The following is a 17,418-nucleotide window of genomic DNA, read 5'->3' on the forward strand; positions in this document are numbered from 1 at the left end:
CGACAACAGCCACCCTCGAAGCAGCGTTACCCATGCAGAGTAAGGGGAACAACTACCCCAATTCTCAGAGCGAGTGACGTTTGAAACGCTATTAGCGCGCACCCCTCTAACTAGCTAGCCATTTCACATCGGTTACACGAGCCTAATCTCGGAAGTTGATAGGCTTGAAGTCATAAACAATGCTTGACGCACAACGAAGAGCTGCTGGCAAAACGCACGAATGTGCTGTTTGAATGGATGCTTACGAGCCTGCTGCTGCCTACAGCCGCTCAGTCAGACTGTTCTATCAAATCATAGACTTAGTTATAACATAATAACACACAGAAATATGAGCCTTAGGGCATTAATATGGTCGAATACGGAAACTATCATCTCGAAAACAAGACGTTTATTCTTTCAGTGAAATACGGAACCGTTCCTTATTTTATCTAAGGGGTGGCATCCATTAGTCTAAATATTCCGGTTACATTGCACAACCTTCAATGTTATGTCATAATTACGTAAAATTCTGGCAAATTAGGCGGCCCAAACTGTTGCATATACACTGACTGCGTGCAATGAACGCAAGAGAAGTGACACAATTTCACCTGATTAATATTGCCTGCTAACCTGGATTTCTTTTAGCTAAATATGCATGTTTAAAAATATATACTTCTGTGTATTGATTTTAAGAAAGGCATTGATGTTCATGGTTAGGTACACATTGGAGCAACGATACGCACCGCATCAATTATATGCAACGCAGGACACACTAGATAAACTAGTAATATCATCAAACATGTGTAGTTAACTAGTGATTATGATTGATTGAATGATTTTTTATAAGATAAGTTTAATTCTAGCTAGCAACTTACCTTGACTTACTGCATTCGCGTAACAGGCAGTCTCCTCGTGGAGTGCAATGAGAGGCAGGTGGTTAGAGCGTTGGACTAGTTAACTGTAAGGTTTCAAGATTGAATCCCCCGAGCTGACAGGGTGAAAATCTGTCATTCTGCCCCTGAACGAGGCAGTTAACCCACCGTTCCTAGGCCGTTATTGAAAATAAGAATGTGTTCTTAACTGACTTGCCTAGTTTGGAAAGGCACACATTCCGATTAATCGGTCGACCTCTATTTGTGACCTCAAGTTGCACTTTCTAGTTTGATGAACCACTGAAATCCAAAGATCCTTTTCAATCATAAGGATTTACATTAAGGGGAAAAAATATTGTGTGTTATAAGATTCTGCATAGTAACAGAAATAGCTCTCTCTACCTTTCGGTGGAAACAGTAAGTGATATAAAAGTGTCAAAAAGAATAGTGTTAAAAATGACAGTGTTTTCTAGACTTCACGTCCTTTTCACATTTAACCACTTACATCTCACAGCATTTTCTGATATAACGTTATGCCTAGTAACCAAAATGTCTCTCTTTCTATAGGTGGAGACAGTGGGTGATAAGTACATGACGGTCAGTGGGCTGCCAGAACCATGTACCCACCACGCTCAATCTATCTGCCACCTGGCCCTGGACATGATGGAGATTGCTGGACAGGTCAAAGTGGATGAAGATCCAGTACAGGTGAGGATGGGATATGTTTATTTTTTCCAACATTTTGACCAAAATCAATTGAGAAATGGAGCAAACGTGAAATGCTAGTGCTGGCTGAACCATATCAGCAGCCTTGTCCAGAAACAACAAAGTGCTAGACGAGGGGTGGGCAATAATTTTGGCTCGAGGGCCACATGGGGATTTTGAAATTCAACTGAGGGACACATTTTTGGGGGGACCAATTTGTTCACATCTATTGAGGTGTCTGAAAAATTGCAGTTATTTCAGTATACAGTGTTTCGGAAAGTATTCAGACCGCTTGACTTTTTCCAAATTTTGCTAGGTTACAGCCTTATTCTAAAGTTGATTAAAAACAGGTTTTTAGAAATGTTTTCTAATTTATAAACAAATATAAAAAAATATCACATTTACATAAGTATTCAGACCTTTTACTCAGTACTTTGGCAGCGATTACAACCTCGAGTCTTCTTGGGTATGACGGTACAAGCTTGGCACACCTGTAGTCTTCTCTGCAGATCCTCTCCAGCTCTGTCAGGGTGGATGGGGAGCGTTGCTGCATAGCTATTTTCAGGTCTCTCCAGGTATGTTTGATCGGGTTCTTGTCCGGGCTCTTGGCTGGGCCACTCAAGGACATTCAGACACTTGTCACAAAGCCACTCATACATTGTCTTGGCTGTGTGCTTAGGGTTGATGTCCTGTTGGAAGGTGAACCTTCATCCCAATCTGAGGGCCTGAGCGCTCTGGAGCAGGTTTTCATCAAGAATCTCTCTGCTCTGTTCATCTTTGTCTTGATCCTGACTCCCAGTCCCTGCTGCTGAAAAACATCCCCACAGCATGATGTTGCCACCACCATGCTTCACCGTAGGGATGGTGCCAGGTTTCCTCCAGACGTCATTCTTGAAATTTAGGCCAAAGAGTTTCATCAGACCAGAGAATCTTGTTTCTCATGGTCTGAGAGTCTTTAGGTACCTTTTGTCAAACTCCAAGCGGGCTGTCATGTGCCTTTTACTGAGGAGTGGCTTCCGTCTGGCCACTCTACCATAAAGGGTGCAGAGATGATTGTCCTTCTGAAAGTTTCTCCCATCTCCACAGAGGAACTCTAGACCTCTGTCAGAGTGACCATTGGGTTCTTGGTCACCTCCCTGACCAAGGCCCTTCTCCCCCAATTGCCAGGCGGTTAGCTCTAGGAAAAGTCTTAGTGGTTCCAAACTTTTTCCATTTAAGAATGATAGAGGTCACTGTGTTCTTGAGGACCTTCAATGCTGCAGACATTTTTTGGTACCCTTCAATCCTGTCTCAGAGCTCTACAGACAATTCCTTCGACCTCATGGCTTGGTTTTTGCACTGTCATGCACTGTCAACTGTGGGACCCAATGTAGGCAGGTGTGTGCCTTTCCAAATAATGTCCAATCAATTGAAATTACCACAGGTGGACTCAAATGAAAACGTTTGTAAAAATGTGTAAAAAACTGTTTTTGCTTTGTCCTGTATTGTGTGTAGATTGCTGAGGATTTTTTATTTAAACAATTTTATATTACGGGAGTAATGTAACAAAAATTTTGAAAAAGTCAAGGGGTCTGAATACTTTCCGAAAGCACTGTATGTTAGAATTTTAATCATTCTACTTGGGAAGGCAGATCAAGTACTTTTTCTTTTTTTTTACCAAGAGCAAACAACACTTTGCATGTGAACACTCTGAATCTTAAATTATTACTTCACATTCAAATTATTACTCCACCAGGTTGCACCTGGGAGGCAACCTGGTTTTCCAAACGATCACTTTTCTCCTGGTGCAATCTCCGCCCATCCGGGCCAGTTTAATCAAATTCCCTCATTGTAACATTGCTGTAGCCCTAAGTTACAGGAATAGGCGTATAGGTGTTTGAGAGAGCACATGAGGGCCACATCCCAATTCTCTTATGGTGTGCACTTGCCAACTCCTCATTTTGGGAGTATGCAAGTGCACACTTCGGGCGAAGGGAAGAGTATCGGGACACAACTCAGCAACATGACAGCAACAAGTCCAACACATTTGAGTACTGCCTATGAGAAGAAAGGGTGCTCCAGGTACAGTTTGTTCACAGTGTGTGATACAATGTGTCTTTGGGTGGCACAATCACTGCCAAGTAATGACTTGTAATGACTTGCAAACATACCGTATGCAGTATCTTACCTTTGTTTGCAAACTCTGCCTCCTATCTATCCAAGTAGTAGTACCTAATATGGGATACTTACTTGTACATATCCTACATTACCCTTTGTTCCACATTGTTCATCTGTTCCATTACATTACACATAAGAGTAATTGGACGAGGGCGTCTTCTGTACGGGGGAGTTTTGTTAAGATGCTCGGTCTGAACATTAACATGGATCACTTGCGGTACGGTTTTGGAAGCATAAGGACCTCATCTTTCGTATCAGCGAGAAATAATTTTTTTTTTAAAGTAAAGGTTTAATTGATACACACCCTGCTAGAGCTAGTGTTCCCACACAGCCACATCTCCATGTTACAGCGCGTGTTTACGGAAGACAGAGGGACCACCTGTGCTCATTAGCTATCTAGCATGCTCTGAACACCTGTGTGTAATGGAAGAGGGCCACCAGAAACATGTTGTCACTGAAAAATACTGTTGACTGTACCTGTGATAAAGCCGGTTAAATTATTTTGATGTGATATGAAAGTAAAGGGCCTTGTGTTTCTAGAACCGTATCGCAATTGATAATCAATTTGATAATCCATTTTGTGCTCCATAGAAATTAATGGTAAATAATGTAGTCATTTTGGAGTCACTTTTAATTGTAAAATAAGAATAGAATAGGTTTCTAAACACTTTGCATTAATATGGATGCTACCATGACTACGGATAGTCCTGAATGAATCGTGAATAATGATGAGTGAGAAAGTTACAGATGCACAATATCATACCCCCAAAACATGTTAACCTCTTACCATTATAATAACAGGGGAGGTTAGCATTTTGTGGGTGGTATGATATTTGTGCTGTACAACAAAAATATATTTATAATGGTATCAAATATCATAACTTATAAATACATTTTCATCATGTAATTCTCAACATATTCCTAACCACAAAATACAATGTTTCCCTTTGTTTACACTCTGTTTTGAACATTTATTGTCGCCATGACTATGACAGGCTATCTTGACTGGCACTAACTTTAGCTGATATTAGCTTCTATGCTAATGGTCTTTTATACATTAATTAAACTAACATTATAAAAAATAACAATTATATCATTACACTCCGCTTAACTTGGTGTTTCATATCCTAAATTTGTTTATCTGGTGCTTTTCTCTTCAGTTTTCAGTTCAACTCATTCAACTGACTCACTGACTTGGCAGGCTAGCGCGAGATTGTGTGAAGCAACCACTAGAGCAGGCCGAAACAAGCTACAGTTGTCAGGGCTACAGTTGTAATGTGGAGATGTGCAAATTTGTAGATGAATATCTATGTTTGGTTTTGTTAGTCCTATTAATAAGAAAGTGAGATAGGTAAATAGTAAGGATATGATGCAATATACTTGATATTTGAGCTTTATGAGCTTTATCTTGGCCAGATTGCAGTTGTAAATGAGAACTTGTTCTCAACTTGCCTACCTGGTTAAATAAAGGTGAAATAAAAATAAATAAATATCATAAATCATAAACCCAGGAAATTATAATCGTAAGCATATTTCATTCATGAAATATGTATCATATTACATTAAACAAATTATAAGAGTATTGCGATATACAGTACTGACTCTTATTTAGTAATCTCTTTTTTATCGTCCCGTCTCAGAAATTAGTGAATGATTTGTTTTCGTCGCTTTAACCCTAAGTATTTTTTAGCATAAAGTATTTATAAACTCTTCTTTAAAAAAGCCACTGTCCACATAAGACATTGTAAGAGCTGTAACTTGGATGTTAAACAGCAGACTTTTTGTTTAACTGACGGATTGAGTTTGTTATTGTATCAGTGACTCTTGGAGACTTGGCATTGGAAAATCACATCTGGCTAACAAAACATTGTTTATCAGACACATGGCATGGGGTGGAGAGGATCCCAGTTTGGCAGTAGAAACAACCTCCAATCATCTCACTGCCCAAGGTATAAAAAAAATAGGTCCCCATTCCACGTTATCCTAAACATTTAGTGTTCCGCTTGTGTTCTGTTCTCACTGTTCGAGCACTGAAGGTCCTGAACCCGTAAGAGACCCAAATATAGGATCTGCTACATTCAATGGAATGTTTATGGATTTGTTATTTCATTTAGAGTCTAAATATTTCATCTCATTTTACGTGCGCTTTCTTTCACCTTACACATATGTAACAGTATAACTTTAGACCATCCCCTCGCCCATACCCGGGAGCGAAACAGGGACCCTCTGCACACATCAACAACAGTCACCCACGAAGCATCGTTACCCATCGCTCCACAAAAGCTGCAGCCCTTGCAGAGCAAGGGGAACCACTACTTCAAGGTCTCAGAGCAAGTGACATCACCGATTGAAACACTATTTAGCTCGCACCGCCGCTAACTAGCTAGCAGTTTCACATCCGTTACACATAGTTTTAAATGACAAATACCATCATTACATTATGTAGGCATATGTAAACAAATCACCTGTATTTACGCCAGTGTAACAGTTCCAATCATGGCACCAGATATTGAAGGTATGTCTACTATAAACAGGAAATTGAGAGTCCAAAAATGACTGCATACTGCAAAACACTGCTCGCCCGTAGCAATTTCCCCAAAAACAAACCGTTATAACATTCTTCATCTATCATGTTCTCTCTTTTCATGACCTCATTTAACAAGGCACACAGAGCCAGTGCCACATTTAAACAGTGTAAAGACTTCTTATTTGTCAAATGAAATGGATCCTCATGCAATAAGGGGTGGAAGGGGCTGGCACAGTCATATAAATATACTAACATACTCAGACCATGGCAATTTGACTGGTACACTCAATTCCTAATTCTATTGGCACAGTCCCTCAGGGCCGGATTACCTAATGGGCACACAGGGTTGGGGGCCCCCTAGATAGTATTTGAAAACGTAGGTTTCATTGCTCCCCAGGAGGATGGGGCCACTGCAGACAGAATATTATGAACACGTAGGTTGTGAACCGCCTGGAGGTTGCCCCCCCCCCCCCAGATAGCATATGACCTCATCAGTTGAGGGCCCCCTGGAGGTCGGGCAAACGCAGCCCTGAGTCCCATAGAGCTGTAAAGAACTGTAGAGATCCTGAGAAACCTTGACCTTGTAACACCTCCAAACTCATGTTCCAAAAACATGTTCGCAGTTGTTTCAACCATGCTCACATTTAGACACATTGCAGAGATGTTATAAACAACAACACTGCAGCAGATACATTGTTAAACATTCCATGACCAATGACTAGTTATCTTGTCTCTGGTGTTTATCCATGACTTTGTGGAACACAAATCATCAACCATGTCTATTGTTTAACGTTGGCTTAACATTTGGTTACAAAGATGTAAACGTCATGGTGGGTGTTATGTAAACAGTACATTTACTATAGACAGTTGGTTCCAAAATGGTTAGCTATATGGAAGTTATGATGATAGGAATGTTGTGTGAATTATCTGATACAGTGGGGCAAAAAAGTATTAAGTCAGCCACCAATTGTGCAAGTTCTTCCACTTAAAAAGACAAGAGAGGCCTGTAATTTTCATCATACGTACACTTCAACTATGACAGACAAAATGAGAAAAAAAAATCCAGAAAATCACATTGTAGGATTTTTAATGAATTTATTTGCAAATTATGGTGGAAAATAAGTATTTGGTCAATAACAAAAGTTTATCTCAATACTTTGTTATATACCCTTTGTTGGCAATGACAGAGGTCAAACGTTTTCTGTAAGTCTTCACAAGGTTTTCACACACTGTTGCTGGTATTTTGGCCCATTCCTCCATGCAGATCTCCTCTAGAGCAGTGATGTTTTGGGGCTGTTGCTGGGCAACACGGACTTTCAACTCCCTCCAAAGATTTTCTATGGGATTGAGATCTGGAGACTGGCTCGGCCACTCCAGGACCTTGAAATTCTTCTTAGAAGCCACTCCTTCGTTGCCCGGGCGGTGTGTTTGGGATCATTGTCATGCTGAAAGACCCAGCCACGTTTCATCTTCAATGCCCTTGCTGATGGTAGGCTTTGTTACTTTGGTCCCAGCTCTCTGCAGGTCATTCACTATGTCCTCCCGTGTGGTTCTGGGATTTTTGCTCACCGTTCTTGTGATCATTTTGACCCCATGGGTGAGATCTTGCGTGGAGCCCCAGATCAAGGGAGATTATCAGTGGTTTTGTATGTCTTCCATTTCCTAATAATTGCTCCCACAGTTGATTTCTTCAATCCAAGCTGCTTACCTGTTGCAGATTCAGTCTTCCCAGCCTGGTGCAGGTCTACAATTTTGTTTCTGGTGTCCTTTGACAGCTCTTTGGTCTTGGCCATAGTGGAGTTTGGAGTGTGACTGTTTGAAGTTGTGGACAGGTGTATTTTATACTGATAACACGTTCATACAGGTGCCATTAATACAGGTAACGTGTGGAGGACAGAGGAGCCTCTTAAAGAAGAAGTTACAGGTCTGTGTGAGACAGAAATCTTGCTTGTTTGTAGGTGACCAAATACTTATTTTCCACCATATTTGCAAATAAATTAATAAAATATCCTACAATGTGATTTTCTGGATTTTTTTTCTTCATTTTGTCTGTCATAGTTGAAGTGTTCCTATGATGAAAATCACAGGCCTCTCTCATATTTTTAAGTGGGAGAACTTGCACAATTGGTGGCTGACTAAATACTTTTTTGCCCCACTGTATATACTGGGTTATTACATGGCAGGTGATCAGACACTGAAAAGTCCAAACAGCTTGATGAAGTCAATAGGTTCATGCACATTGTTCAGCATGTGCCAGTATTGTGGGAATCGAGGGATTAAAGAAAAGTTTTTTAAAACCGAGTGTAATCCCGCTCCACCTTTAGTATGTTTCATGCTTTATTAGACAGACATAAAACAGGTGCTGGGACACAGGCAGGTAGGTTTGAAATGGGGATCAAACCCCGGTCTCCAATGGGGAGGCATGTACATATGTGTTACTTACTCGACTGTGACACAGTTTTCTTGACAATCCTCTACTCTCAATAGATAACCATTGGGATCCACACAGGAGAGGTGGTAACTGGGGTCATAGGTCAAAGGATGCCCCGCTACTGCCTGTTTGGAAATACTGTCAACCTCACCAGCCGTACAGAAACCACAGGAGAGAAGGGAAAAATCAACATTTCAGAATATACTTACAGGTAAGGATAAATATGCCGTTATTTAGATGAATGAGACATTGCTGTGAAGTGCTCATCCATTCTTTGTAAGATCGTGCATGGCATGGTATATTACTGTTGCTGACCCTGTCCTTCAACCCTTCTGTATGTGTGTGTCTTGGGGGTTGGGCTAAAGGGAGAAAAAATAACTTATTTTGAAGCAGCCTTTGGAAACAACATATTGTTGAAATGTGTGAAAATGTGGGAAATACCTTTGATTTCAGGTGTTTGCAGTCAGCAGAGAATGCTGACCCTCAGTTTCATTTGGAGTACCGAGGACCCATCACCATGAAAGGCAAGAAGGAGCCCATGAATGTGTACTTTCTGTCTCGCAAAAGTACTGAAAGCGATGTTTGATCACAAAAGTATTTCCCTTTCCCCAGCCGGAAAAATGCATAAAAGTGTAATTTTTGGGTTCTAATTTGGTTTTACGGGTTGAAGAGACGTCAGATAACCAAATTAGAACCAAGAGAAGATGTCCTTTTCTGGCCGCTAAAAAGATAAGTTAAAAAAAAACATTTTTACAATCAACATAAAACTGGAGCATAACTCATGCCTGACCAGTTTTGCTCACTGGGTCACTTGTCAGTTTCAAGAACCTGCTGTATCTGAAGACAATTTTAACGTCTAGAAATATACCTTGTTCTCTCCTTCACCAACAGTTATTCTTATTGCTAGTATATATGTTTGTTACAAGTGACAAAGGTAGATTAAAAGTTTAAGTTAGTATGATGAAGATGAAGAACATATTTTTTATGGATATACTGTAGGTACTGGCACGTACTGTAATACAACGTCATGTATTTTCTTTATCTATCCATTCCAGCATTTAAAGTAGTATTTTACCCTCAAGGTATTCTGTATTCTATGTATTTATTCACTAATGTTGTATCTGTGCACTGATTTTCTTTGTTATTTTTCTTTGTGGTATACATATAGGCCAAATCGTAATCTAAACTGTGAATTCCATATTCTGTAGGAGATACTGAACTTTTGGTATAATGTATTAATAAACACATTAAAATTTCACTTAACTGTCCAAATACATATTAACACCAATAAGCAGTGTTGTGTAGTAGTGAACTACATGTAGTTCATCTAGTAAATTAACTAAATTATGCAGTATCTTGGTGGTAGTTGAACTACATTCAAATCTAGGTAGTGTTGTCATTAGTTAATTACTTTCTTTGCCATGTAGTGGTGTAGCTAACTACTGGAACTAAACACTACTCTTTTTGCAAAAAGAAAAAAAAATATGGGTGATGTAGGCAATCATTTCCTTTTTTTCCCGACCTCAGACCTGCCTAATTCTCACTTGAAACATTGTTTTTGTGTTTAATAGGCTAAATTACATAGTCTGTTAACATATGACCCCAACCTGATCTATTCTTGCAATTTGTAGACTATGACATGTCAGATTTACATTTCATAATTTTCACGATTTGGATGTAGAGGACTACTTTTTCAAAGTGACTTTAGTTAAGTAAACTATATTTTTCTTAAGGGTAGATTTAGTATAGCTTAACTTCTTCCAGTGTGAAGTAATTGGTAGCTTGATAAATTATATTGTCAGAGTAGCTTCCCTAACACTGCCAATATGTTGTTCTGTAAGTGTGACATTTATTTTAAACTGCACTCACCCAAAAAAACTTGTTCATGTGCAAGTGCCTCACAATGTGGCATGCTATTGTGAAGGAAAAGACTATTGTTTTTACATAAATTAATTCACTGTTTGTTTCATTGATGATTTTTGTTGAATAAAAAGAGGCTACCAGAGCTGTGGTATTATTTATTTGTTAGTTTTTTATTACTTATTTCCATGCTGGCATGTAATGGGGATTGTTCGTAGGCTGGTGGAACCAGCAGAGATCGAGCTGCTTCCACCAGGCTAGATAGTTGGGACAATAATAGGAGAAATGTATCAAATATTTGAAAAGGAATGGACTGTCAAGGAGTAAGTGAGGCAAGAGGTAATTCTACTATACAATACTGTACCAAGTGAGCAGAGGAATTAGAAAACAGTTCATGCATTTTGAACAGTCACTGTTTGCAACTGAAATAGTCAACCTTGCAGAAGCAGAGGAAATCATCCTTGGTTAATGCGCCCTCAAGTGGCCAGTTGTAGAACTGTTGAAACTGACTGACATATCAGCCGAGTCCACAGATCACAAAAAAGGAGGGAAATGTTTAGCACCATGTGTCTTACCCTACCACCCACCCTCCCTAATGATCCTGAATGATTTGATTGTCTTTCTATCCTAGTATTGAGGTACACATCATTTAGATATCTACACACATCAATAAAAATTAAAACTCAGGTACATAATCAACTAGAAAACAAAATAAATTTAAACTTGCCATGTCCTATAAAATAAATCAAATAAAATGTTATTGTTCGCGTACACATATTCTGCAGATGTTATAGCGGGTATGGTTTTTTAGAAATGTTTGCAAATTAAAAACAGAAATAGTACATTTACATAAGTATTCAGACCCTTTATTCAGTACTTTGTTGAAGCACCTTTGGCAGCGATTACAGTCTCAATTCTTGGGTATGATGCTACAAGCTTGGCACACCTGTATTTGGGGGGTTTTCCCATTCTTCTCTGCAGATCCTCTCAAACTCTCAGGTTGGATGGGGAGCGTCGCTTCACAGCTATTTTCAGGTCTCTCCAAGTATGTTTGATCGGGTTCAAGTCCGGGCTCTAGCTGGGCCACTCAAGGACATTTAGAGACTTGTCCCAGAGCCACTCCTGCATTGTCTTGGCTGTGTGCTTAGAATCAATGTCCTGTTGGAAGGTAAACCTTCACCACAGTCTAAGGTCCTGAGTGCTCTGGAGCAGGTTTTCATCAAGGATCTCTCTTCACTTTGCACAATCCTGACTAGTCTCCCAGTCCCTGCCACTGAAACACATCCCCACAGCATGATGCTGCCACCAATATGCTTCACCGTATGGATGGTGCCAGGTTTCCTCCAGATGTGACAATTGGCATTCAGGCCAAATAGAATCTTGTTTCTCATGGTCTGAGAGTCCTTTGGGTGCCTTTTGTCAAACTCCAAGCGGGCTATCATGTGCCTTTTACTGAGGATTGGCTTCCGTCTGGCCACTCTACCATAAAGGCCTAATTGATTGAGTGCTGCAGAGATGTTTGTCATTCTGGAAGGATCTTCCATCTCCACAGAGGAACTCTGAATCTCTGTCAGTGTCAACTCCCTGACAAAGGCCCTTCTCCCCCGATTGCTCAGTTTTGCCGGGCGGAGTCTTGGTGGTTTCAAACTTCTTCCATTTAAGAATGATGGCGGACACTGTGTTCTTGGGGACCTTCAATGCTGCAGACATTTTTTGGTACCCTTCTACAGATCTGTGCCTTAACACAATCCTGTCTCGGAGCTCTACAGACAATTCTTTCGATCTCATGGCTTGGTTTTTGCTCTGACATGCACTGTCAACTGTGGGATATTATATTGGCAGGTATGTCCCTTTCCAAATCCTGTCCAATCACTTGAAATTACCACAGGTGGACGCCAATCAAGTTGTAGAAACATCTCAAGGATGATCAGTGGAAACAGGATGCGCCAGAGCTCAATTTCGAGTCTCATAGCAAAGGGGTCTGAATACTTATGAATATAAGATATTTATTTTTTTCTTGCAAAAAAAAAACTTATTTCACTTTGTTATTATAGGATATCATGTGTAGATTGATGAGGAAAACATTTAATGTAATACATTTTAAAATAATGTAATGTTAGACAACAGGTATCAGCAAGCAAAGAGAGCCTGAGTGCTCTCTCAGTCTCAGTCATATTGCTTTGCCTAGCAGGTTTACGTTCTCTTCTTTAGAGAATGCACATCAAGATGGCAGGCCCGAATTCCAAATAAGATGTCAGACATTATACTTTTATAATGTAACTCAGGTCATGATTCAATCCGTTCATGCCTTGTTGACAATTAACCCTTTAAAGGCAATGCTCCCGTGTTTGCAGAGACCACACTCACGGTCAATTCTGCAGATATTGGCTAAATCGGAAATTACCTTCAAATTGCGTGTTGTCTAAAAAACACCATTGAATTGAATAGCGGCTTTAGTATTTTCTTCATTCACCATCTCCTGTAGCTGTAATATCTCAATAAGCAACTAAATTAAATGTTAAAAAAAAGAGTAAAATGTTTTACACCAGATGTGCAGTTTTATCATCTTTACAAACATTCAGTATAATTGAAGTATAATTATTTTAGGAATGTTGTTAAAAAAGCCTCGATGCAGGTTTTTCATGGGAATAATGTGATAACTTCAAAGAAAATAAAAACCAGCACACTGTTCTTGCTAGTATGGCTTGTTTCATTAAAGGTTAGCCTACGTGGTGAACTCTTGGCCAATCTTCTGAGCTTTTTGATGTGCCGGGCTTAAATGCAATTGGATGCTTGATATCAATATCATTATCATTTATTTTTTACAGATATCGATATAGCCTTTCCATATTGATGCCTATCACCCCTACTGAGTATAATGCTGTTAATGATTAACCTCCCACATCTACATTGTTGAGTAATGCTCCCTTGATTGATTACATTACTACAACTAAAATAGAAAGGCATCTGCCAAAGACAGCTTCTTTGAGGTGTGTGTATAGACCATGTGAAGTTTGCTAATGGAAAATGGTGTCCAGAAGGACCTCTTATGATGGCAGTTGTGTCATGTCTGCACACTGCACAGTACTCATTCATTCATTCATTTCGAGACTTCTGGAATAAATCTGTGTGTGCCATGGTGAATATGGTTCAACTCTTCAGTGAAAAAGAACTTGACATACTGTAGGTAGCATACAACATTGAAATGGTGCTAGATAGGGAATCATTTTTCTATCTATTAACCTATATTTCCATTGTAAAGAAAGCTACACAGATTTGTAGAAATACACAGTAGAAACAAAGAAACCCAGTGCCACACAAACGCCAATCCATTCATTACAGCTAGTGTTCTCCTACACGTCAGATTATGTCCCCATTGGCTTTTTCTGTGGCAGACCACCTAAATTGAGGGAATCTTAACAGAAAATATAATCTGCTTTTCTCCTATAAGACATTAAAGATTTCACAATACGTTATCTGTTAGAGCTTACACTATCCCTGTGCAATATTAACTGACATCTACAAAGGTCGTCATTTTTAGGTCAAGTAGTGGGAAGATTAAGATTAAAGTCTTTCATAGAACCAAACTTTATCAGAGATGCAGATGATTATATCTGGCCGTGATTGGGTGTCCCATAGTGCGGTGCACAATTGGCCCAGGGTCACCCGGGTTTGGCCGGGGTAGGCCGTCATTGTAAATAAGAATTTGTTCTTATTAACTGACTTGCCTAGTTAAATACAGGTTCAATAAAAAAATGTAAAAAAAATAAAGCTAGGCAAGAGAGAGGCAATGGTTAAGATCCAAGGCCACCGATATGAACCAGTCCCTAACACATAACTATCCTTATCCTGACATCTTTACTGTCCTATAGGAGAATAGCAAATGCACTTCTTATGGTGCACTCAGTCTGCCACAAAGAACTGGTGTGGAAAATAATTTGATGTCCATAGACAAAATAAAAAATAGGCAGCGCTATCTATGCATGATCAAAAGGCAAGAAGTTCATGGTGAATGTTTTTTAAAATCTTTATTGTCTCATATAAGACATGTGCCAGAGGGCCACATTTCACATTGGTCCACTCTGGGGGGACAAAGTCTAAAAATGATTTTCATTGAGGTCAATGTCTGTGGGTTATATTTCAGTATGATAACCACTTATCGGAGGTAGCTAAACTGTGGTTATCGGTGCATGAATGTTATGACCCCAATGAGGTTATCTGTTTCAACAGGATTGAGTGTATGACATGTGTCAGAGTCCAGTGGGACAGTGGGACAGTGGGTTTGGAGTCAGGCACAGACAGCAGAGGGTTCGAATAAATGTATATTTTATTACCGGAAAAAACGATCACGCTAAAACCACAAGGCGCATCAACTGACCGGTCCATACGCAGGACCCAACTAATAAGACCAAACGAACAGAAAAGGAAAAAGGGATTGTGGCGGCTAGTAGACCGGCGACGGCGAGCACCGCCCGAACAGGCAGGAGAGCCACCTTCGGTGGGAGTCGTGACAGTAACCCCCCCGCAGTGCGCATCTCCCGCAGCGATCATGGGCGATCCGGGTGGAGGCGGTGGAAACCCCTCAGTAGTGAGGGGTCCAAAATGTCCCCCACCGGTACCCAGCACCTCTCCTCCGGACAGTACCCCTCTCAGTCCACGAGGTACTGTAGGCCCCTCACTCGGCGTCTCGAGTCCAGAATAGCACGTACTGTGTACGCCGGGGACCCCTCGATGTCCAGAGGGGGCAGAGAGACCTCCGGCACCTCACCTTCCTGCAGGGGACCAGCCACCACCGGCCTGAGGAGAGACACATGAAATGAGGGGTTAATACGATAGTAAGTAGGAAGCTGTAACCTATAACACACCTTGTTTATCCTCCTCAGGACTTTAAATGGCCCCACACACTGCGGCCCCAGCTTCCGGCAGGGCAGGTGGAGGGGCAGGTTTCGGGGCGAGAGCCAGACCCGGTCCCCCGGTGCAAACACGGGGGCCTCATTGCGGTGCTGGTCAGCGCTCCTTTTCTGCCGTCCACTAGCCTGTTTTAATGATTCCTGGACGGCTCTCCAGGTGCCCTTCGAGCGCTGCACCCATTCCTCCACCACAGGAGCCTCAGTCTGGCTCTGATGCCATGGAGCCAGGACCGGCTGGTAGCCCAACACGCACTTGAACAGAGACATGTTAGTAGAGGAGTTGCAGAGGGAGTTCTGGGCTAGCTCCACCCATGGGACGTACCTCGCCCACTCAACAGGCCAGTCCCGGCAATACGACCACAGAAACCTACCCACATCCTGATTTACTCTCTCCTCCTGCCCATTACTCTCGGGTGGAAACCCGAGGTCAGGCTGACCCAGACCCCCAGCCATTCCATGAACGCCATCCAAACTCTGGACGTGAACTGGGGACCCCGATCAGAAACGATATCATCAGACACCCCGTAGTGCCGGAAGACATGGGTAAACAGAGCCTCCACAATCTGTAGGGCCGTAGGGAGACTGGGCAATGGGATGAGACGGCATGATCCACAACGACTAAGATCGTGGTGTTTCCCTGAGACGGGGGAAGGTCGGTGAGAAAGTCCACCGACAAGTGCGACCACGGCCGTTGTGGAACGGGGAGGGGCTGTAACTTCCCTCTAGGCAGGTGTCGAGGAGCATTGCTCTGAGCGCACACCGAGCAGGAGGAGACATAAAACCTCACGTCCTTTACCAACGTGGGCCACCAATACCTCCCCCTAAGACTCCGCATTGTCCTCTCGATCCCAGGATGACCCAAAGAGGGTAGTGTATGGGCCCATTGAATCAACTTATCACGGACACCAAGCGGCACGTACTGAACCGTAACGCCCGCTTGATCTCCTCATCCACATCCCATACCAACAGTGCCATCAGACATGAAGCTGGGAGGATGGGAGTCGGCTCGATGGGCCGCTCCTCGGTGTAATAGAGGCGGGACATCGCGTCGGCCTTCGTATTTTGGGAGCCTGGCCGATATGAAATCGTAAAACGAAAACGGGTAAAGAACATGGCCCACCTGGCCTGAGGCAGATTCAATCTCCTCGCTGCCTGGATATACTCGAGATTACGATGGTAAATCCAGATGAGGAAAGGGTGCTTGGTCCCCTCAAGCCAATGTCTCCACACCTTCAGAGCCTTGACTACAGCTAACAACTCCCGGTCCCCCACGTCATAGTTCCGCTCCGCCGGACCGAGCGTCTTCGAAAGAAAATCGCAGGGGTGGAGCTTTGGTGGCGTGCCCGAGCGCTGTGATAGCACGGCTCCCACCCCAGCCTTGGACGCGTCCACCTCCACTATGAACGCCAAGGAGGGGTCCGGATGAGCCAGCACGGGAGCATTGGTGAACAGCTCCTTCAGGTGACTGAAAGCTCTGCCCACCTCTGCTGACCAGTGCAAGCGCGCCGGCCCTCCCTTCAGCAGTGAGGTAATGGGAGTAGCCACCTGACCAAAACCCTGGATAAACCTCCGGTAGTAATTGGCAAACCCTAAAAACCGCTGCACCTCCTGTAACCGCTGTAACTCGGTCACACTCTTTCACCACCCCAGAGGTGGACATGCGATAACCCAGGAAGGAAACGTCTTGTTTGGAAAACACACATTTCACAGCCTTGACGTACAGGTCATGCTCCAGCAGTCACCCAAGTATCTTACGCACCAGAGACACGTGCACGGCGCATGTGGCAGAATACATCAGTATGTCATTGATATACACCAACACCCCCTGCCCGTGCAGGTCTCTGAGAATCTTGTCTACGAAAGATTGGGAAACGGCTGGAGCATTCTTCAACCCATACGGCATGACAAGGTACTCATAATGGCCAGATGTGGTACTAAACGCGGTCTTCCACTCATCTCCCTCCCGGATACGCACCA

The 17,418-nt window shown here is 42.2% G+C and overlaps 1 protein-coding gene across 1 annotated transcript in view; it reads left to right on the forward strand.

The window, feature by feature from the left end:
- The window catches only part of gucy1b1 (guanylate cyclase 1 soluble subunit beta 1), a 36,370-nt gene extending 25,694 nt beyond the window's left edge, over positions 1–10,676 (forward strand). Inside the window, exons 11-13 of the mRNA XM_064925989.1 lie at positions 1,419–1,559; positions 8,728–8,882; positions 9,125–10,676. Coding sequence (XP_064782061.1) covers positions 1,419–1,559; positions 8,728–8,882; positions 9,125–9,257 — 429 coding nt within the window. The 3' untranslated portion in view covers positions 9,258–10,676. The remainder of the gene's footprint in view (positions 1–1,418; positions 1,560–8,727; positions 8,883–9,124) is intronic.
- Positions 10,677–17,418: the final 6,742 nt, after the last annotated feature.

This window comes from Oncorhynchus masou, chromosome 20, assembly GCF_036934945.1.
Source record: "Oncorhynchus masou masou isolate Uvic2021 chromosome 20, UVic_Omas_1.1, whole genome shotgun sequence".
Taxonomy (NCBI): Eukaryota; Metazoa; Chordata; class Actinopteri; order Salmoniformes; family Salmonidae; genus Oncorhynchus; species Oncorhynchus masou.